The sequence below is a fragment of the Capsella rubella genome, unplaced genomic scaffold (genome assembly GCF_000375325.1).
Source record: "Capsella rubella cultivar Monte Gargano unplaced genomic scaffold, Caprub1_0 scaffold_1, whole genome shotgun sequence".
NCBI lineage: Eukaryota > Viridiplantae > Streptophyta > Magnoliopsida > Brassicales > Brassicaceae > Capsella > Capsella rubella.
The window spans coordinates 5,025,929-5,046,443 of NW_006238923.1; the positions used below are offsets into that span (position 1 = coordinate 5,025,929).

The 20,515-nt window shown below is 37.2% G+C and overlaps 6 protein-coding genes across 9 annotated transcripts; 3 read left to right on the top strand and 3 right to left on the bottom strand.

The window, feature by feature from the left end:
* Positions 1-3,416: 3,416 nt before the first annotated feature.
* On the bottom strand, positions 3,417-4,842 carry LOC17899713 (NADH dehydrogenase [ubiquinone] 1 beta subcomplex subunit 3-B). The gene is made up of 2 exons (XM_006303419.2): positions 4,554-4,842; positions 3,417-3,671 (listed from the first exon to the last, which is right to left on the bottom strand). The coding sequence occupies exon 1, from the start codon at positions 4,803-4,805 to the stop codon at positions 4,584-4,586; it is 222 nt and encodes a 73-aa protein (XP_006303481.2). The 5' UTR covers positions 4,806-4,842; the 3' UTR covers positions 3,417-3,671; positions 4,554-4,583.
* Positions 4,843-5,976: 1,134 nt separating this feature from the next.
* LOC17897491 (protein STICHEL-like 1) lies at positions 5,977-10,483 on the bottom strand. The gene is made up of 6 exons (XM_006306557.2): positions 8,116-10,483; positions 7,801-8,020; positions 7,078-7,590; positions 6,517-6,991; positions 6,344-6,425; positions 5,977-6,250 (listed from the first exon to the last, which is right to left on the bottom strand). The coding sequence occupies exons 1-6, from the start codon at positions 10,177-10,179 to the stop codon at positions 6,164-6,166; spliced, it is 3,441 nt and encodes a 1,146-aa protein (XP_006306619.1). The 5' UTR covers positions 10,180-10,483; the 3' UTR covers positions 5,977-6,163.
* Positions 10,484-12,328: 1,845 nt separating this feature from the next.
* On the top strand, positions 12,329-15,051 carry LOC17896845 (pentatricopeptide repeat-containing protein At1g14470). Of its 3 annotated transcripts, none has more exons than XM_006307130.2 (2): positions 12,329-14,072; positions 14,975-15,051. In XM_006307130.2, the coding sequence occupies exon 1, from the start codon at positions 12,371-12,373 to the stop codon at positions 14,000-14,002; it is 1,632 nt and encodes a 543-aa protein (XP_006307192.1). In that variant the 5' UTR covers positions 12,329-12,370; the 3' UTR covers positions 14,003-14,072; positions 14,975-15,051. The 3 variants fall into 3 exon arrangements, with proteins under 3 accessions (XP_006307192.1, XP_023632875.1, XP_023632876.1); XM_023777107.1 differs by having other exon boundaries at positions 14,969-15,041; XM_023777108.1 differs by lacking the exon at positions 14,975-15,051 and having other exon boundaries at positions 12,329-13,625; positions 13,711-13,929.
* Positions 14,084-16,507, top strand: LOC17899728 (ankyrin repeat-containing protein BDA1). 2 transcript variants are annotated; one of them, XR_002832458.1, is made up of 4 exons: positions 14,086-15,435; positions 15,581-15,835; positions 15,964-16,079; positions 16,162-16,253. XR_002832458.1 is itself a non-coding variant. In XM_023777109.1 (3 exons), exons 1-3 carry the CDS (start codon positions 14,839-14,841, stop codon positions 16,353-16,355), a joined length of 1,323 nt encoding a protein of 440 aa, XP_023632877.1. In that variant the 5' UTR covers positions 14,084-14,838; the 3' UTR covers positions 16,356-16,507. The 2 variants fall into 2 exon arrangements, 1 of the variants encoding a protein (XP_023632877.1); XM_023777109.1 differs by having other exon boundaries at positions 14,084-15,435; positions 15,581-15,691; positions 15,741-16,507.
* A 559-nt stretch (positions 16,508-17,066) lies between these two features.
* LOC17898760 (AT-hook motif nuclear-localized protein 28) lies at positions 17,067-18,304 on the bottom strand. Its single transcript, XM_006303729.2, has one exon. The coding sequence runs from the start codon at positions 17,949-17,951 to the stop codon at positions 17,241-17,243; it is 711 nt and encodes a 236-aa protein (XP_006303791.2). The 5' UTR covers positions 17,952-18,304; the 3' UTR covers positions 17,067-17,240.
* Positions 18,305-19,054: 750 nt separating this feature from the next.
* LOC17900846 (ankyrin repeat-containing protein BDA1) lies at positions 19,055-20,441 on the top strand. Its single transcript, XM_006304830.1, has 2 exons — positions 19,055-19,651; positions 19,755-20,441. The coding sequence occupies exons 1-2, from the start codon at positions 19,055-19,057 to the stop codon at positions 20,439-20,441; spliced, it is 1,284 nt and encodes a 427-aa protein (XP_006304892.1).
* Positions 20,442-20,515: the final 74 nt, after the last annotated feature.

Consider the following 20,515-nt stretch of genomic DNA (forward strand, 5'->3'; position numbering starts at 1 on the left):
TTGTGTTCAAAGTAACAAAAATAAAAAAGGGTCCACAAGAATAAATGACGTTAGGTCGATGGTCCAAAAATTATTCACAATTTTCAAGATGTTCGTATTTACTCGTTCTTCTTTTATATTATGACGCTTTAGTTTGTGTATATACATCTCTCTTTTTAATTATTCTTTGATAAAGAGTTTCATATATATCTCTAAGTTCTATATTTATGGCCTGTTTATTTTATTTATTTTCCTACATATCAAAATAAAAACAAGATTCTCTAGCTATATGTATGTTTTTAGGGCTATAACGAATTTATTCCTTTACAAGACAAGTAAAACTTTGTATTAAAATACTTACAAAAAATCAATAATCTTAAGATTCTTTTTTGAGTCTTATTAATTTTATAAGACATTGTAATACCTTTATATATATATCACATTGTAATATCTTTTAGTGATGTAGGTACATGAAAGTTCTCAAAATTACAGCTATAGCCATATTGTATAATGTGTATTAGCCATTTTATAAAGTTAAGAATTCAAACCAGTCGTATTAGGTAAAAAGACCAGTTATAGTATAGGAACTCAATCATAATACTAGTTTTTAAGTGACAAGCGTGCAAAGGCAAACGATTTGTTTCTCTTTTTAGATGGAAACATCAATTTTTGGTCAACCATAGCTTGTTTCCTTCAAATATGATACATAAACTTCTTTTAAGATGTGCCAACTCTCTCTCTCTCTCTCTCTCTCTCTCTCTCTCTCTCTCTCTCTCTCTCTCTCTCTCTCTCTCTCTCTCTCTCTCTCTCTCTCTCTCTCTCTCTCTCTCTCTCTCTCTCTCTCTCTCTCTCTCTCTCTCTCTCTCTCTCTCTCTCTCTCTCTCTCTCTCTCTCTCTCTCTTTTCACAATCCTTATCATCAGGGAAAATTTCAAAAATATAAACTCATTATTGATCTTTTATATACAATTAAGATTTCAATCATTAATTTTTTTATGTTAGCTAGCTAATCAGAATAAAGATTCAAGTCACATCCACCTTGACATATCATGATGAAGTCATTTTAGGGTTGGTTAGATTAAATATTTTTATGATAACAACATCATTTGCTATATTTTTAGTCGATTGAAAAGGTATTGATTATATCTCTTAATTTTATTTTTTTGATTGTTAGATTTTATAATCTCATGCAAGCAGTTTTGCTTTTGACAAACGAATCGAAATGACTAAAAACCTTATATAGTTGATCATAGTTTCATCAAGGTATATGATTCTGCGAATAAAAACGTATTCTTGGAAGTTCCATCATTATTATATACATCAACAAGCATTTTAATTTGTAAGCAACACCAAGAAAAGAAAAAAAAAATGAAGCTTAAATTTCACATCTTAGTCATTCTCTTTGTTCCTCATTCTTATGCATGTGTGCTGTCCTTTGCTTTTCTAACACACCATTTTGATTAATCTCAAAAGTTTTGGAAAATGATAAATTTTGATGCATTTTGTTGTGTATGCTATACTACTATATTTCATTTAGTCGTTATAACTCTTAAAGTTCCTCAGTCGACAAATGAAGTCAATTACAAAACTTCTCCATTAACATACTTAACGAAAGAGTTAAAAAACAATCCACAGAATGAGCCTATATAAAGACAAACTAAGAGGAAATGATAAAAATTCAGCCGTTAGGAACATTCTCACTTTTTTTTATATTAATTTCTTTTGGTATGAGATTCATAAGCCCCACACCACTACCTCTATCCAAACATGTTTAATTAAGTTTTATTCTGATTTATCGGGATTTCGGACATCTAATCATATGGCTATATTAATGAAACACGGGAAACCAAAAACTTATAATGTACTTGACATTCTTACATCTTTAGACCAATATGTTTCGTTAAGCTCTTAACATGTGGTGCATGGATACAATCAAGATCGATCCATAATAATTTATAAATTCAAGTTATACTATAATTTTATGAGCTAGCTAGCACCTTGTATATCATGATTGTATCTTGATAAGTTGAAAAAGATACATAAATTGGAATTGTTTTAAAGTAACCTCGCTTTGAATCTTGACATTCCCTGCTTTTTTTTTTTTGCTTTGCAATTTTGACTAAAATTAAAATATTCTGAATTTTCAGATTTATTTGACGTCTTATATTTTATATATATGTTTTACGTCTGCATGTATTTGCATATATTATATCGACTATATGTATAAGTATTAATTGATGTAGATATACAAATTTATAAGTAACACACATTAAATAATGAATACTAGAAACGGTGCAGCAGATGAACTGGGGACCAATACATGGACCAGCTCATAGCCCATTTTGCTTTAAATGATCTTATTAAGAAATGAATAATTGTTTGCAAAATGGTTTGTATATATACTACCATAGTGTATAGTGGAGGAATATAATATATCGCTTATCTTTGACAAAGAAAAATAAAGAAGAATTTTCAATTTTATCTTCTTTTTATTCCTAAATAACCCACGAAACAGCAATTCAAATCGAATTTACAAAGAATCTTCATCTTTGTTTTTTCTATATAGAGAAAAACTTTAGTTTTAAAAAAGTAAAATGAACATAACTGAGGACGACGTAATTCTAAGATCTATAGTCGTTCGCTGCTTTCTGGAGATTAAAGATTCATAGTTTAAGTTTTAAGTGTTAACAGCGAGGATAAATCATTGTTTATGTTTAACAGATAATCATTCTTTGTACGTAAATAAAGATTTGCTTATCTATTTTTGTTGGTCATTAACATAAAAAGGCACAACACGTAAATCAGTACAAAACTATTTGAGAATTATTGACATTCTGAGCAAAATATAATATATTTCCCAAGTATCGAAAAAACTTTCTTACAAAGCAAACGCACGAGTTCTGTGTTCTATTATATAGTAGTATATTTTAACACTATTATGGGTTTTTACGTGCAATCAGTTTACTGACATCTATATTATTATACTACTACTACTACTATCTTTTGATTCACTTTTTTTTTTTTTCTATTTCTATTTGTATAAATAATATATAATATTTGTAAGGTACAGTTTATATGGCAGAATGAAATGGACGTAGCGTGTAAGAAAATACAAAACCCGTACCTCATAATTCAGTAAACAAAAGGATAAAGTTAGAAAAAAAACAAAACACACATATAATCGTCTAAACTCCATTATTTTTCTCTGACTATACTGCAACGACACTCACCTTTACTTACTTGGAATTTGTTCTTTTACTTCCAACATGATAATTGATAAGAGTGCAACTACTTCATACGATATGTCATATGTATAGAGTGTCTCCTAAATATATCCATTTTCTAATTCTTCTGACTCGGCAAATAAACAACAAACAACAGCAATGGTTAATATCTCGGGCCTATCAGCAAACCTGTAGGCCCATTTTGAAAACAATAGAAGACTTTGGATTCTTTATCTGGTATTGGTAACGCAGTTTTAGTCAAGTATCAGTCTTAGAACGACAAAGACACGAATATGCAGTCTTCACTTGTGGGATACAAAACCTTTGAGCCAACAAGCTTTACAAATTCAACATAGAAATCAACTTCTTTGTGTTCTATTCAAACATGCGATTATTAAGACAATCAAATGAAAGATAGCAACCGAGAAGAAGCCTGGAAGTTCAGCCTTTTTGCCACTGTTTCAAGCATCTGCAACCAGACAACAAGTTTTTCCTGTAAGAGATCTGATACAAACTACACTTTCGAAACGATTAGACCGCATTTAAAACCCAACTAGTCTTTAGACACCAAGTGGCAATGCTCTTACTAATAAAATCAAAACTTGTAAAAGTTCGAATTGTTCTGATTATCTACTCAACCTTAACTCCTATAGGTAATTTTCAGCTTTGCTTATCCAAGCGAACAAAAAGGCTTGCAGTATTTATACGCTACTTCATAGAGTTAGAGAATCATATGAAGAGATCAATCACTGAACTTGGGGTGAGAACTATGACCTTTGATCTAAAGATACCTTCAGGCTATTTCAAAAGCTAAAACCAAGTGAAACCAGATGATGCCATGAGTTTATATATGATTGAAACAAATTGCCAATGCTATAACCTAGCTGAAACCAAACTTCTCTAATATATGGTTCCCGAAAAATCTGTTACTGCGCATAGCTCGTTATTCACTCTCAGCTCTCAAATGTACTTTCTATCTCCATTGTTGTAGTCATGCTAAAGCTAAGTAAGACAATACTTTGATCAAGATTCACCAACTTAAGCTTGCTGCTAGCTATACCAAAAACTTAGAGATAACAAATGGAATGAAATCAGGATCATTTTGCAAAACCATTTCCAGGTTCAAACGAGTTAAGCAAAACACAAAACAAATCAATTTTGTTTTTGGCTACCCTTTAATATATCCAACAAGATTAGCAGAAAAAATCAATTTTTTACCAGAGAATCTTAGAACTACGTAAACACAAACATCAAATTAACATAGACGAGAAGCATATGCGATCCAATCAAAAGAAGAAAATTTCGAAAATTAGCACACAAGATAGAATCAATCACTCATAAACGAACTTACCTCATCTAATTTAATAAGAGGCGATGCGCTTCAGTGAGAAGTCGCAGGCTGCTCCTGATGGTGGTGAGCTGATTTGGAAGGAACCGAAGCTTTGCTGAAGATCTGCTCACCGACGAGGTAAACGCAGAAGGCAGCGACGCCGATTCCGAGTCCAGGAAGAGCATGTCTCATTTGATTCGAAAGCATCGGATGCTTCCTCCATTCATCTCTTCGCCGGAAAAATTCGCCGGTAGTACCCAAAGGCTTCGCCATTTCCTCAGGTTGAATTCGAGTGATCTCCTCGACCCCTACCTACGTGTTCACTTTAACTTCATTCATGGGCTTCTTTTATGTATATGGGCTTTATTTTTAACAGTTGGGCTATTTTAATGAAATTTCAGAAAATATTATTAGTTTCATAAAAAGTAAAAGATCAAATTTTCTTTAATTTTAAATCTTTTCTTATGATTTCTCTTAGATATCATCAAACATGTACACATCTCTTTAATTATTGGATGTATGTGTTAGTAGATAGATGTTACTGCATCATGATAAATAAGTTCATGTTTTATAATATTGCATATGAAATGATTGTTGTTTATATATTGTTAAATAGAAGATAAAGTACAAGGATAAATCATTGTAAAACATCTTCTGATCGCTTTTATATATCTGGTTCATGGGAAGATAGTATGGTGATAATTGTTATCATGCACAATAAACATAACGTTCTTGTTGTCGTTAGCAGATGGGTTTGGTGGAGGAGGATCTTTTGAAGGAGAAGATGGGACTTCACCGGTTTCTTCAGTGAATGGTCTGGCGGTTGTTTGGACCGCTATTAAAAGAAGAAGACACACAGCAATCGTCATAGTTGTGGCAGAGATCTTCATGGTTTTGTCTTTGTTATTGTCTGTTGTTACAGACTTACAGGACAGGACTTGTATTTGTATGTAGCGAGCGATTGTTTTTGCTTTGGTGAGTTCATGTGGGTATAAATACACGTGGGTGTTAATTACACATACATTAATTAGGCAATTAGTTAATTAATTTCTTTTTATCAAAATCTCGTTCTTTATAAATAATATTAATGTTATTATCTAAAAATTGTAAATAAATTCATTAACAATCAAAGATTCTTTTGTTTTAATTGAATAACACAGAACTTTTAATGACTTTGTAAAACTCTGAATCCAATAACCCCATATTTATGAAGATTTTGAGTGATTTTTTACAAATCAATAACTAATTACACCAAACTTTAAAAGAGTTTAGTAAAATCTGGATGGAATAACAACAGATTCTACCAAACATCCAAAGTCATTAAAACTCCGTATAACTCACAAACCAAAACACCCCCTTAATAAAGTGCGACCAAAAATAATAATTATCATTTTAAGATATTTTTCTATATACGTTTCGAACCAAATCCAATATATCCACTAAATGCAATATAAAACAGTAACTTTTTTTCCTATCAAATTTGAGTACTTTAGAAGAAAAAAATTACATATCTTTATCAATTACTTATTTGCGTATCAAATTCAATTTTAGCATTTATAATTACTTTTAACTTTCCTACTTTCCTCAATAGACAGTAAATATCACACAGTAACCTTTATTGTTTTTAGTTATTACTTCCTCGGCCTAGCACATCCACTGAACAAGGAGAAACGTCTTTCTCGACTTCTTCGTCGTGATCGCACAGGAGTCCCTTTGATCTATAATCAAGTAACCAAAAACGTCAAATAAGTAAATAAATTGGTTTTTATTTTCATTTCACCATTAAAGAAACATTTCTTCAAGCAACTCACTTTGCTTCTTCTTGGAGACTTTTGTGTGTTCCAACAGAAAAGCAGACTGCAAACTCCTCTCCCTGTTTCTGATTCATATCCTCTACACAAACCAAAACAAGTCAATTGTTTGTCATGACGACCTTTCTTAATCCGTTTTTTTTTAGCTTTACTGAATCAAGATTATTACTTACAAATTGTCTTTGTTGTTTGTGAAGTTGCTGTTGTGTAGTAAGCTCGGAGAAACAGGACAATGCTCCATTCTTTTGCCAGCGTGATTCTCTTGAAACTCACCCATTTCACAAATCTTTAAAACTTTAACTCCATTGGTGTCTTCTTGAGGTAGAACTTGATTCCTCTCGGGTTTTAACCGGCCTTGGGAACCAGGAGTCTTCTGTAACCACTCAGTTTCTGATCTCTGTTCTTGGATGATTGCTTCAATCCTCTTCATTGGTATCTCATGCCCACTTTCAGTATCTGAACTAGTTGTAACTGCTATTTGTCTGGTCTGCTTGGTGTTGAGTAACTCAGTTTCAGACAAGAGGATTATCCTGACCTCTACGTTTCGCCGCAATACCGTTTCAATTGAGTTTGTGACACTACTTAAGAACCTTTCAGCTCTCGCTTTGATCTCTCTTTCTCCAAATGCAATATAAGCAACTAGAATACCTGCAACCAAGATTCTATTAGTATGCAATTGCTTGAGTTTTTTTTCCTTCAGATGTAAAGTGATTAAGAGGAGTTTTAGGCTTTACCTTCAACTTCACTGATTGATAAAAGCTTCCCATGAGCAAAGAGAAGCTGCTTCAATGTCTTTGAATGACATCTGTCTACACATTTTATCCAGATATCGTTTAGTTTCTCTGCATTTCTGCACGTAAGTGTCATGGTACTTGCCGTTGTATCATCATGCGAGGCAGTGTCACTCTCTAAAACTTCGCTAGACGAGGAAGACAATTTCACTTCATAAACAAGATTTCCGCTTTTTCTCATGGAAGTTGGGGATGCTGAATTTTTACATTGAAGGCCTGATCTCGGCTTGTAAGCAATAACTTCTCTTGAAATGCTTGGTGGGTGATCTTCAGTTGCTCTAGAGCTTAGCCTTCTACTGCTACCGGTGTGTGTGGTTCCAGGAGAAGGCATCGAACCAAGCTGCAACAAGGTAGCTATGAACCATGTTGAACGGTCAGTAGAAACTCTCAGCTGATTCTCAGCCTCAGAGAGAAGTTTCAAAGCATGTTTTAGTCTCTCCATATCAGCTTCAGTCACTACAAAAAAAAAAACGAATAAGATTGGCCAAATACAAAGCACTCAAAAAAAGTAGCAGAGCTGAAGGCATCGATAAGCCAAATTTTTTAGAAAATCATTCTAGTTCTGGAGAAAACGTATGATCATTATGTCTAGCTGTGGATTCCCAATACTTATTAGTTTAATTTAAGCATATCAGAACTATCGACTTTGACGTTTCAGAAACTCACAGTTCCGTCCATCAAGGAAGGCTTCACTGTATTTTTCGTCCAAGGCCTTGTATGCTCCAGCAATGATATCCATAATAAGACTGGCCAGTTGAGACATCATGGGTATTGGGTCAGCTCCTGAGTCCAGTAACTCTCTAGCTTTCTTAACTGTCTCTGCCGTGTCTGATGACAATGCTAATTCCAAAAGTTCAAGTAAATTGTCATCTGAAACAACACCCACCTGCTCAAACAGCAGCAGTCACAATCAAATCACTCACTGGTCTAATTTTACCTAATGCAAAGAAAAGGAAACATAGAGAAAACACCATAACTTACAAGCTCATTTACAAGATCAACGGTAATTCGTTTTCCCATCAAGCTCAACTGATCTAACATAGTTTCAGCATCTCGAAGCGAGCCATCAGCATTCAAAGCAATCAGGTCCAACGCCTGCAATTCCACATCTAGATTTTCATCTGAAGCAATTTTCCTTAGCCTCACAACAATGTCACCATCTCTGACTTTGTTGAAGAGGTAATTCTGGCACCTTGACTGAATGGTCCGAGGAACATTGTCAAGGTCGGTCGTTATACATATGAAGACAACTTTCTGCAGAGGGTTCTCAAGAAATTTGAGCAAAGATAGCCACGTCTTAGATGGTAGTAAATGACACTCATCTACCACAAAAACCTTGAATCTTGGGGAACTCTGTGGAGCTAATGCCAGCAGTTTTTTCAAAAGATAACTAACTTTCTCAGCTCCATTCTTCTTACCAGCATCAAGTTCCAATAAATCACTACTTTTCCCCAACATGTAATCACTGCATTCTTTGCAATACCCACAAGGTTTCATGTCTTGAGTCGCCAGATCACAATTCAGGGCGGCCGAAAGAATTCTCGCAGTAGATGTCTTCCCAGTTCCTCTAGGACCTTGGAAAAGATAAACATGAGCAATCCTACCCTTTTTCACAGCGTTCATTAGAGATTGAACAACTAAACCCTGTCCAATCAATTCATCAAAGAACATAGGCTTGTACTTTTGGCTCAAGCTCTGGATACTTTCCGGTGTACTTCCATCTCCTCCTCCATCCAGACTCCGACAACTAGTAGACGATCTCCTCCCATCTAATCTACTTTGAGCCTCTAAATCAAGCTCTCCGAAATCAGTAGAAAGACCATCATCACTATACCCAATTCCAATAGATGACCCTCCTCTACTACCACCACCATATTTGAGCAAAGGCAAAACACCCTTTGCACTTCTTAAAGCAAGTTTCTGTTTATTATATCTCCCAGAGGTATGTCTATGTCTACGATACACCGGCTGACTCCCGCATAAAATACTACTCCCGGTCTTTCTAAGAGTATCCGAAAACGAAGGTGAGCAACAACTCCTACACCCACCTCTATGTTTCAGATTCCTCTTGGTCCAATAAAAAGGAATCCCACAACCTTGTCTCCCTGTAAAATCAAAGTTATCATCATCCAAGTCATCATCACCGTCCTCCCAAGATCCAACTGTGCTAGGATTACGAACAGCATACATGTTGTATGAGCTAGTCGACAATGCAGGTGTACTGTTACACGTATGAGAAGAATCCTCTCTCTTACTAGTAGCCTTCATGAACTTCGAAGAGGAGTGTGACCAGTTATTGTGCTTAAGCTTCGAAAGCAAAGGAGATGACACTTTAGTGATCTTGCGAGGATTCTCAGAATTGCTAAAATCCTCTGTTTCATCAGACATCTCAACAGATTCATCTCTCACCACACTTAAACCTGACGCTGCGTGGAGATTACTTGGAAATTTCCTAGCTTTGGCAGAGTTTCTTACGCCAAAGATTGATTCTTTCGACTGATGATGATATCGAGACATCAAATCCAATTTCTTAGTTTTCTTCTTGCTAACACCATTCTTTCTGATCTTTGCAAAACCAGGTGACACAAGATTCGAGTCTCTGCATCTAAAAACCATGGAAGCAGATCGAGTATCCCCAAGATACGAATCTCCACCGTTCCTAGCATCACTCACATCATCATCATCATCACCATTGACACTAGCTTGGATCCACGAAGTGCCATCTTCACCTCCACTGTATTTAGAAAAGCCACTCTTGTCGCTAGAAGTCCTCTGAGCCTTCCAATTATACAAAAACACCTTCTTCTCCTTCTCTTTCCCGTTCCCAACACCTCGACTACTGGGAAACTGAGAATCCAACTGAGCCTCGACGGTATTGGTCTCCAGCGGAGGCTCAGGCACAGCGAGGGATCTAGAGGAAGTAAGAGGAGATTTCCAAGAGGAAGTGGTACCGGGATCGCGTAAACCCTTGGCAACTTTCCTGACTTGAGTAAGCTCCTTCTTCAGATGCAATTTGCTCGGATCCGAAATCTTCAGACCCGACATTTTCTTTTTTCTTTTTAGAAGACAACAAACAAAGAATCACTCTTTCGACTACTTCGGTCCTCTCTTTTGTCTTCTCAAGTATTATGCTTCAGACACATTTCAATCGAAATTCCCCAAAACGACGACAAAAATTGAACTTTTCTCACTCGGTTTTTTTATAGCAAAAGTTAAGCCGGGAAACTTAAACCTGAATTTAGAAAGAAGACGAAGAATCTTCTATTTTCAGAAACTAAAGACTATGAGAGAGCGAAGGCGACAATGAGAGTAAAGAGAAGAGGTGAAGAAGAAAAGGGATTTGTTGAGAAATTCAAAAATATCACAGGCCCTGTTTTTTCTCCCTATATATTTTTTTAATTTTATTTTACAAAAAAAAAAAGAAGAAGAAAAGAATTAAAAATATTTTAGAAAAAGACACGAAAAGAAATGTGAAAAGGTGAAAAATTGGGTCGGAAGGGAGCGGTGACGCTCGGGATTCTCCTTTTTATTTATTCTGCTCTCTCTCTCTCTTGCGGTGTGTCAGATCTAAAAACCCAGTGGCCAGTGCGGCAGTGCTCACTCTTCTCACGCCTCTTCACTGTCTTTTAATTAAGAGTTTATATTGTACTACTACCCAATTTTTGAGTCGGAAGATAAATTATTAATAACAGATGCAAATTACAACAGAAAAACCAACTTTGGAAATTAATGAAACTCTAAAGTGTATTTTTCTTTGACAAAAGTGTATTTGCCTTTGCGTTATTACATCTCGCCGATCTCGTTACAAAAATGACTTAATTTTGGATATAAGTTTTAAAATACTTTGGATTTCTTAAATAGCCTTTAAGTTGTTATTTAATTTTTGTTTCTTTTTAATAATTATAATAAAGCTATGTTTTTAGCGGTCATTTATAATTGTTCATGCAACGTGGGCTTTTCTGATCAACAAATAATTGTATTAAAACTATGTATTATTATTATTATTATTATACTAGGGGTATGTTTTACATGTTCTGACAATTTACATGTCTAACAATCTGAGACCAAAATACTAATTTCTGAATAATGTATGTTGTTGTGGTCATTCTACGAAACGTATAAAGATTATTTCAGGCTTTGCCTCGTAAGAAAAAAAAACCCAACCCACATATATCTATCTATTTAAAATCTTTTTTAGTTGCATTCATAAGTCATAACTCGTGACAAATGTCTTTGACTCTTTTAGATCTCACTTTCTTAGCTACTTTTATTGCTTGGTTCGTTCCTTTGAAGTCCAACAAAAACGAATTCAACATCACATGCCTATTTACTGCCATTGTTTTTTTTTTTTTTTTTTTTTCTCTCACACTCTTAACAAATCTTAGCTTCCATTGATAATAATGCTCAGATCGGGTTGACATATACATACAAATATGTATTTTAAATGCATATGAACAAGAGCTCCTCAGGGGGTCCTTATAGTTTGTGTCTTTTGTGTTCTTTTGATTGAATAATGCATTACAAATCATTCATATATGCGAAAACAAACTAACGACGAAATGCACATGCCACTATTTTGTACGTTTTCCAACTTCTTCAATGTGGCCCTCTCAAGGTTAAATTTATCAGTCTTCTAAAATAAAATAGTAAACGTTGTCTTGTCTTCATGTTATATTTTTGGATAACATAACATGTAGATTGTAATAGACAACCTTATATTATACCCAAGGAGGAATATAGACAACCCCCCACTGATTTAAATCTGGTCGGGGTTGAGAGATCCTTTAGATGTCCTTTTTTTTTTTTTGGTAATTAGAAGGTCCTAAAGTTCGTAATTTTACAATCATAACCATGGTGATATAGCTAGAGATAATATGGTACAATGTACCAAATTCAATCATTAATATTTGTTCTAATCATTAACCAATAAAGGCAATAACCAATTGATTAAAGGCTTAATACTGATATATTTAATGGGCCTAAACGAGCCTAAGGTATTACATAGTATTGGGCCAAATGTCCCAATAATGGGCCTTAATCGATCTTATCAAGTTTAAAAGTCCAACTCAATTTACTTATTACCAAGCAGAGATAATACAGTAATTTTTAACTTGAAATTTAAATTTTTTACATTTTCGCCTAAAAACGAAACAGCTACGAGCGAGAGAGAGAGAGAGAGAGAGAGAGAGAGAGAGAGAGAGAGAGAGAGAGAGAGAGAGAACGTGAAGCTATATATATGTCTCGAGAACTCACTGTATCTTTTGCCGCCATAGCTTTACAAGCTCTAACCTTTCCTCAGCTAAACCAAATCCATGCTCAGCTCATCGTCTTCAATTTCCTCAGTCGTAAAAGCTTCTGGGCTTCGCGTCTCATTAGCTGCTGCACGCGTCTCCGTGCGCCGCCTTATTACACGCGGCTCGTTTTCGATTCGGTGGCATTTCCCAATGTCTTCGTCGTCACTTCCATGTATAAATACCTTTCGCGGATGGATATGGCCGATGATGCTCTTCGTCTCTACGAACAAAGATCGCGTTGCGGGATTTTGCCTGACGCTTGGTCTTTCCCCGTTGTGATCAAATCGGCTGGGGAATTCGGGGTTTTGTTTCAGGCTATTGTAGAGAAATTGGGATTTTTTAAGGACCCTTATGTGAGGAATGTGATAATGGATATGTATGTGAAGCACGAGTCAGTGCAGAGTGCACGCAAAGTGTTCGATCAAATTACTCACCGAGTGGGTTCTGATTGGAATGTGATGATCTCTGGGTATTGGAAATGGGGAAATAAGGAGGAAGCTTGTAAATTGTTTGATATGATGCCGGAGAATGATACTGATGTGGTTTCTTGGACAGTGATGATTACTGGTTTTGCAAAGCTTAAGGATTTGGAAAATGCAAGGAAGTATTTTGATCTGATGCCTGAGAAGAGCGTTGTTTCTTGGAATGCTATGCTTTCAGGTTATGCCCAAAATGGGTTTACAGAGGAAACTATTAGATTGTTTAATGATATGTTGCGATTTGGAGTTAAGCCCAATGAGACCACATGGGTTATCGTTATTTCTGCATGTTCTCTCCGTGCTGATCCTTCCCTTGCTCATTCACTTGTTAAACTGATTCATGAGCAGAGAGTTCGGTTGAATTGCTATGTGAAGACGGCATTGCTTGATATGCATGCTAAGTGTAGAGATATTCTATCTGCTAGGAGAATTTTCAACGAGCTAGGTACGCAGAAGAATCTTGTCACTTGGAATGCTATGATATCTGGATATACTAGAATCGGTGATTTGACTTCAGCTAGGCAGCTTTTTGATATAATGCCTGAGCGAAATATTGTTTCTTGGAACTCGATGATTGCTGGGTATGCTCACAACGGACAACCTGCACTAGCCATTGAGTTTTTCGAAGAGATGATTGACTATGGAGATTCCAAACCGGATGAAGTAACAATGATTAGTGTTCTCTCGGCTTGTGGACACATGGGTGATCTAGAATTGGGTAATTGCATTGTAGATTACATTAGTAAGAACCAAATCAAGCTGAACGTTTCAGGATACAGGTCTTTGATCTTCATGTATGCTAGGTGTGGAAACCTGTGGGAAGCAAAACGGGTGTTTGACGAAACAAAGGAAAGAGATGTTGTATCTTATAACACGTTATTATCAGCGTTTGCAGCTAACGGGGACGGGGTTGAAACGCTGCGTTTATTCTCAAAAATGAAAGGAGAAGGCATTGAGCCGGACCATACGACTTACACTAGTGTCTTGACGGCTTGCAACCGTGCAGGATTACTCCAAGAAGGCCAGAAAATATTTGAATCAATAACAAATCCATCAATAAATCATTATGCTTGTATGGATGATTTGTTGGGCTGAGTTTGCAAGCAGAGAGATTAATTGAGAAAATGCCAATGGACGCACGCTCTTTAATACCAGCCTAAACTCGGTGAGTTTTTTATTCCTTGAGTCTGATTCAATATAGAAGTTTAAACCTTTTTCCTTAAAGCATATACCAGAGTCTTAAACCCAAGCAAATGATAGAAACCAAAATTCAAACTAATTTGCTAAAAACCTTAAAAGTGATTTGTAAAAGTATTACCAATAGGTTTCTTTATTACCAAGAAATAACACAACGTTTTCATGGTTAATGCGTCAAGAATGAATATGTAGTTACGTTGTTTTTTCCAAATAAATAATGATATCGAAAGGTCACACGCATATCCCTTACAAGTTTCAAAAGATTAATTATGATTATGTAGGTTTATACAATCTATAGTCGGTGGAAATTTTGTCATTCCACAAAAAATAATCTTATTATTTATTGGTAAAAATGGGAGTGGTTGGAAACGCTTTAGGACCTACCTCGTGTTAGTATGGAAATAAGTCATCCATTAAAAGTTGCAATGGTTCTTGGCTTCTTGCTATGGAACTTCCTGGTAAAATGCCAAAGTTAGTCGCATTCTTTAGTTTTACGAGTATTCTATGTGACATGTCTCTAACATGTTTTGTCAACTAAATCCGTGTGGGGTTCACTTATTCATTGGTTTTTGCTTCGAAGTTTCCTCCTGAAATGCCTAAGCTCAACAGTTTCTTTTGTTTTAAGAATGTATATAACCTAAATTTTGGATAATGAGGCCACAAGCACAATAGAAAACCAACATCTGAAAAATCTTTGTCTTGATCACTGAGTTTTTGCCTAAATTTCTTTTTCTATGGATCCGAGACTTCAACAAGCTGCTGAATCTGGAAGCATCAATGAGTTGTATGCTCTTATTGATGAAAATCCATACATACTTGATCACTTTGATGCGGTGCCATTTGTTAACACTCCCCTACATGTAGCTGCAGCGGCTGGGAAGAAACAATTTGCCATCGAGATGCTGAATCTTAAACCCTCTTTTGCCAGAAAGCTGAACACACGCGGCTACAGTCCATTGCATGTCGCTGTGGATAATGAGCAAAGAGGCTTTGTCTCCAGGATGCTTTGGCTTGATCACACCCTTGCCCGTGTTAAAGGGAGAAATGGCATCACACCATTTCTTTCCCTAGTGTTAAGAGGAAACGCCGGTCTTGTGGCAGAGTGCCTCCTAACTTCCCCTGAATGTATCGAAGATGTGAATGTCAATGGCCAAAATGCACTGCATCTAGCTGTGATAAATGACAGATTTGAAGTTCTCCAAGTCCTTACGGGATGGATCCAGAGAATGAGCCAAAAAAATGCTGACTCGATTGAGATTCATGTTCTGAATAAAAGGGATTTCGGCTACAACACAGCCTTGCACTTGGCAGCATATAAGAGTGATCATCAGGCATGCTTTACTTTCTTTCAATTCTATTTTGTATATCAGATATAAAAACTCTTCTAAGTGACAATGAGTCGTGTGAAATATGATTATTCTAAACTAATAATCTTTTCAATATGAGATTCCTAATAGAATGTACTATTTTGTGTAGGCAGTTAGACTCTTACTAGAATGTCGATTGGTGCAGCGGAACAAAGTCAATGGTGACGGTTTAACATTCCTTGATATCTTACGAAATCAGGAACAGAGCTGCAGGGGAAGAGTTAAGAAGCCAGGGACAGCGAGCTGCTGGTGGAGAGTTAAGAAGCCAGGGACAGGGAACCGTGGGTGTGGAATTGGATTTGGAACAAGTTGTTCTAAAAACCGGGTGTAAAGAGGCGGCTTCCGTGCGAAAATCCAAAGCAAGGTCTGAATTTTTGAAATCACCAATCACTTTTGTGACATACTGCTCCACGAGCATGAGACGCCTAAGGTCTAACACTTCTGATGAATCTCGGGGAGTGTTTCTGATTGTATGTGCTTTGATAATAACAGCTACTTATCAGACTGCACTCCAACCTCCCGGAGGTGTACACCAATCTGAGGATGCGAATGCGGGTTCCGTGGTGATGAAACATTCATTCTTTATCCTTCTTTGGGTTTCCAACACCGTAGGTTTCTGCTGCGCTTTATTCTACACCTTTTGTCTCATACCACTTGGTAGTATGTTTGCAACGTGGTTCTTTTGGACAGGGACATCTCTGTGCATTTCTTATGCACTAGCAATGGCAGTAATCTCACCACATCCTCTAGTGTTTCTCTCAGCGACCATTGCCTTCTTCCTGCTTTTTGCTCTCTTTCTCTTGTTGGATGTTTTAGTAACTCGTTGGCGAAACCATGAGACGGTGACACCTAAACCCCGATTGAGCTGGTTTTGGAAGGTTTGATACTACACTAATATAACAGAAGAGAGGGCTTTGAGAATGCAAATGATGTAACCCTTCAACATATGACACATCTCGCTTATGAGTTGTAACTTGCAATGTACTGTGCCAAGTAGTAATAGGCTTATATATAAAAAATCTTTGTATTGTAATGAGCTTCATTACTCATTAGGCTCTCGAAATTAATAAATGAGCTTGATACCAAGAAGAAGACACTAGCTGGCATTGAGAGACTTAAAGCTATCTCAATCCCAGAAAGGCTAAGCAAGAAATATTTTTTGATTCGTCTTCTCACTAAATACTTGTTCTGTCTTTTAGTTCAACTATGAGTGTCCTCTTTTACAGTCTCTATATGTTACTGTAATCCTTCAAGGTTTGATCTTCTTGTTACTGCAACTCGGGAATATGTACTGTTTGATGTGCTCAGCTTTTCAGGTGTGATCTTCACACGTTTTGCATGGAAACATTTCTCACAACCATTGCAGCGCATATCTGATTATTGTGCTGATTCATCAAAGCGTTTTATTTGGTGAGTATCGGAGCTGATAAAATACTTGAATTCGATCCAAAAGTTGCTGAGTTAAAGAAATCAATTAAACCATTATATTATACAGTCAAGTAGTCAGTCAACCTTTGGAGATCCAATAAACAATGCAATAAGATTATAAAATTAAAATTGTATGAATCTCTAGAATACAAAACTAAACTTGGGGAAGCATATAAAGCAGTCAAATCAGATTATAATATGTAAAGCTTGACACAACAAATGTGAGAGACTGAGAGATTGAAAGCTTGATATAAAAGCCTAACAAAGAGTAAAAACTACTTTGGTTGATTCTTGATGAGCAAAAGAAGAAGAAACCCTAGTTGGAAAAGAGATCGCTTTGGTCAGTACGGCGGAGGAGCTTTGGCGTTGGTGGCCCATATAACATCAGAGCCACCCAAGTGGCCACTGTACATCGACTCTCCTCCACTTCCCGCCGTCACGTGTCCAGAGACCGGCGGTGATTGGCCCTCCCCTTCCCCCGAGACCGAGATTTTTTGCTCTTCCTCCGCCGCAGGTATCCGGTGATAGGAGGGGTTACTGAAACTAGCGGCGACGACGTAGACAGCTCCAGAGGAAACGAGGGGACCAGCAACAAATCCACCAATGATCTGCCCCTGAGGTCCGGCGAGAGATACGGTGAAGAAATTAGAGACAGGAGGTGACAAGGAGGAATGAGGCGGCGGAGGAAAGTAAGTGGCGGAAACGGAGAGGAGATCAAACTTCCCGTGGAAAGTAATGGTTGAGCCAGGAGCTGCCGGAGAAGGCTGACGTAGAGTGACGTTAGCGACGGAGCCTGAGGCACTGAGGACGCAAAAGCCGATGCCTTTACGGCGGCAGAAACGGTCTATGGCTTCAACGACGTCGACTCCAGAGGGTACTTGGAGGATGTAAGGGCTCATAGGAGGCTCGGAGGACACATGGGTGACAAAGATTGGTGCTTTTGGTTTGTTTTTCGAACCAGGAGGTCTGCCACGTGGACGCCGGGCCATTTCCATGGCGGAGGAGGACGGTGAGAGGTGCAAGTGTTGTTTTTGAGGAAGCTTCGACAACATTTTTGTTTTGTCTTTTGGAGTTTTGTGTTAAATGATAAAATAAAAAAAGAAAGAAGAGTGCAGAGAGACTGGTTTGGTGTGGGTCTGTGGGATGTATAAAGACGACTAGTCTAATCTTTTTGGGAAATGGTATGGCCAAAAAAGTATTGCTTCTATTAATATAAAAAGAGGAGAATGAGAGGATGGGGAAGAAGCAAAGATGAGAGCTTTGAAAGCAACTAACTTTAGGACCCACCTCGTGTCTCCTTACTTTAGATTTGTGTAGTAAACGTCTTCTTTCCCTCTACTTCTGTTTGATCTTTAAAGAGTCTTGTTATTATATGCAATTTTACGTTTCTGTCACTCTTTATGGATCCAAGGCTTCAACAGGCTGCTGAATCTGGTAGCATCGGTGACGTTTTATGATGCTTTGATTGATGAGAATCTGTGGTGTCAGAGTGCCTCATAGCTTGCCTTGAATGTTTCCAAGATGCGAGTGTTAATGGCCAGAATGTTCTGTATTTTGGCTGTGATGAATGATAGATAATGAGCTAAAGAGATGTCTTCTCCACTTGGTATGCTTTACTAGTTTCTCTCTGTCTTGTATCTGCTTAGACTAAAGAGAATCTCCTCTCTGTGAAAATTTTCGTAAGGCAATGCGCGGAGCCATCAGACAGTAGTGGCACCTGTTCCCCGATTAAGCTGGTTTTGGTAGGTTTTGATACAACAGTTTAGACATTAGAGGACTTTGAGGATGCGAAGATGAAAACCTTCAACATAAGCAGTGTCCCTTGTGAGCCTTTGTAATTAGAATATTCTCATGAATGACTTTTGGAGCCAAAATTGAGAAACGTCCAATAAAATAAATTTCATACTTGGAGGAAAAATCCAGATGCCAGAGTCCCACTTGTTCTTAAATTGTTTCTTCTTCCACATGTACATGTGGTTTCTTGGTCTTCAACTCTTTCTTTATTGTTTCTTGCATGGGTTCGTTGGTCCTTGGTTCTTGGTAAAGGCTATTTCTGCCATTATTGTCCTCTCGTTCAACTGTATTCGATCTTTGCTGAATTTAGATCACAAAACACTTTTCTTCTGCAAAAGGCTCCCTATCTCTCTCTCTCTTTATGGATCCAAGACTACTACATGCTGCTGAAACAGGAAGCATCAACAACTTTTATGATCTTATTGATGAGAATCCTTACATTCTTGATAACATTAATGACGTGCCATTTGTCAACACTCCGCTCCACGTAGCTGCAGCTTCTGGGAACATACCATTCGCCATGGAAATTCTGAATCTTAAGCCATCGTTTGCCAGAAAGCTCAATACAAAAGGGTATAGTCCATTACATCTTGCTGTGGAAAAAGATCATAGAGAGTTCATAACATGGCTGCTCTGGCTTGATCCCGGACTTGCTCGAGTTAAAGGGAGAGAAGGAATCACACCTTTTCATCTCCTTGTGGTAAAAGGAGAAGTAAATCTTGTGGTAGACTGTCTCATGTCCTGCCCTGAATGTATCCAAGATGTGACTGTGAATGGTCATAACGCTCTTCACCTTGCTGTGCTTAATGATAGATTTGAAGTTCTACATATTCTTACAGGTTGGATCCAAAGAATGAGTCAAAGAGATTCTGCAGTCACTGAATCTGATATCTTGAATAAAAAAGATTTATCTCGCAACACGCCTTTGCATCTTGCAGCATATAAGGAAGATCATCAGGCATGGTTTCCTAAAGCTTCAAATTTTCTCTACTCCTTTAAGATTTTTCTCAATTATCCATTTTGTTTCATAATTGGACTGACTGTAGAATATATGTATGCAGGCGGTAAAACTGTTACTAGAACGTCAGCTGGTGAAACCGAACGAAGTAAATGGTGATGGTTTAACATTACTTGATATCTTTAGAAACCAAGAACAGAGTATAGACTTGGATATGGAACAAGTTGTTGTAAAAACTGGGTGCAAAGGGGCTGCTTCTCTTCCAAAACTCGAGAAACCGTCCGATCACTTTAAGTCACCAGTCACTTTCTGGGCTCATTTCTCCATTGGCCTCAGACGCCTAAGGTCCGACACATCAGAAGAAGGCCGTGCAGTCTTCTTGATTATATGTACTTTGATAATCACATCCACTTATCAAACCGCACTTCAGCCTCCGGGAGGTGTACACCAATCCGAGGATGGAGGTACTGCGGTGATGAAGCAGACATTCTTCATCGTCCTATGGGTTTCCAACACTATAGGCTTCTGTTGCGCCCTACTCTACACGTTTTGTCTCCTGCCAATCGGTAGCTTGTTTACAACATGGTTCCTTTGGATTGGATCTTCTCTGGGAGTTTCTTATGCGCTTGCTATGGCTGTAATCTCACCAAATCCTCTAATGTTTCTCTGTGCCGCATTCTCCTTGTACCTGCTCTTTCCCATGTATCTCTTGATGGAAATTTTTATATCCCTGAGGCTGAGCCATCTTAAGGCTGCAGTAACTCAAATGTTTATGACAAAAATAAAATAGAAAGGATTATTGAGAGTCCAAAAGATATCAAATATATTGTCATTGTGATTGAATGTTATGTTCTACGAGGTAAT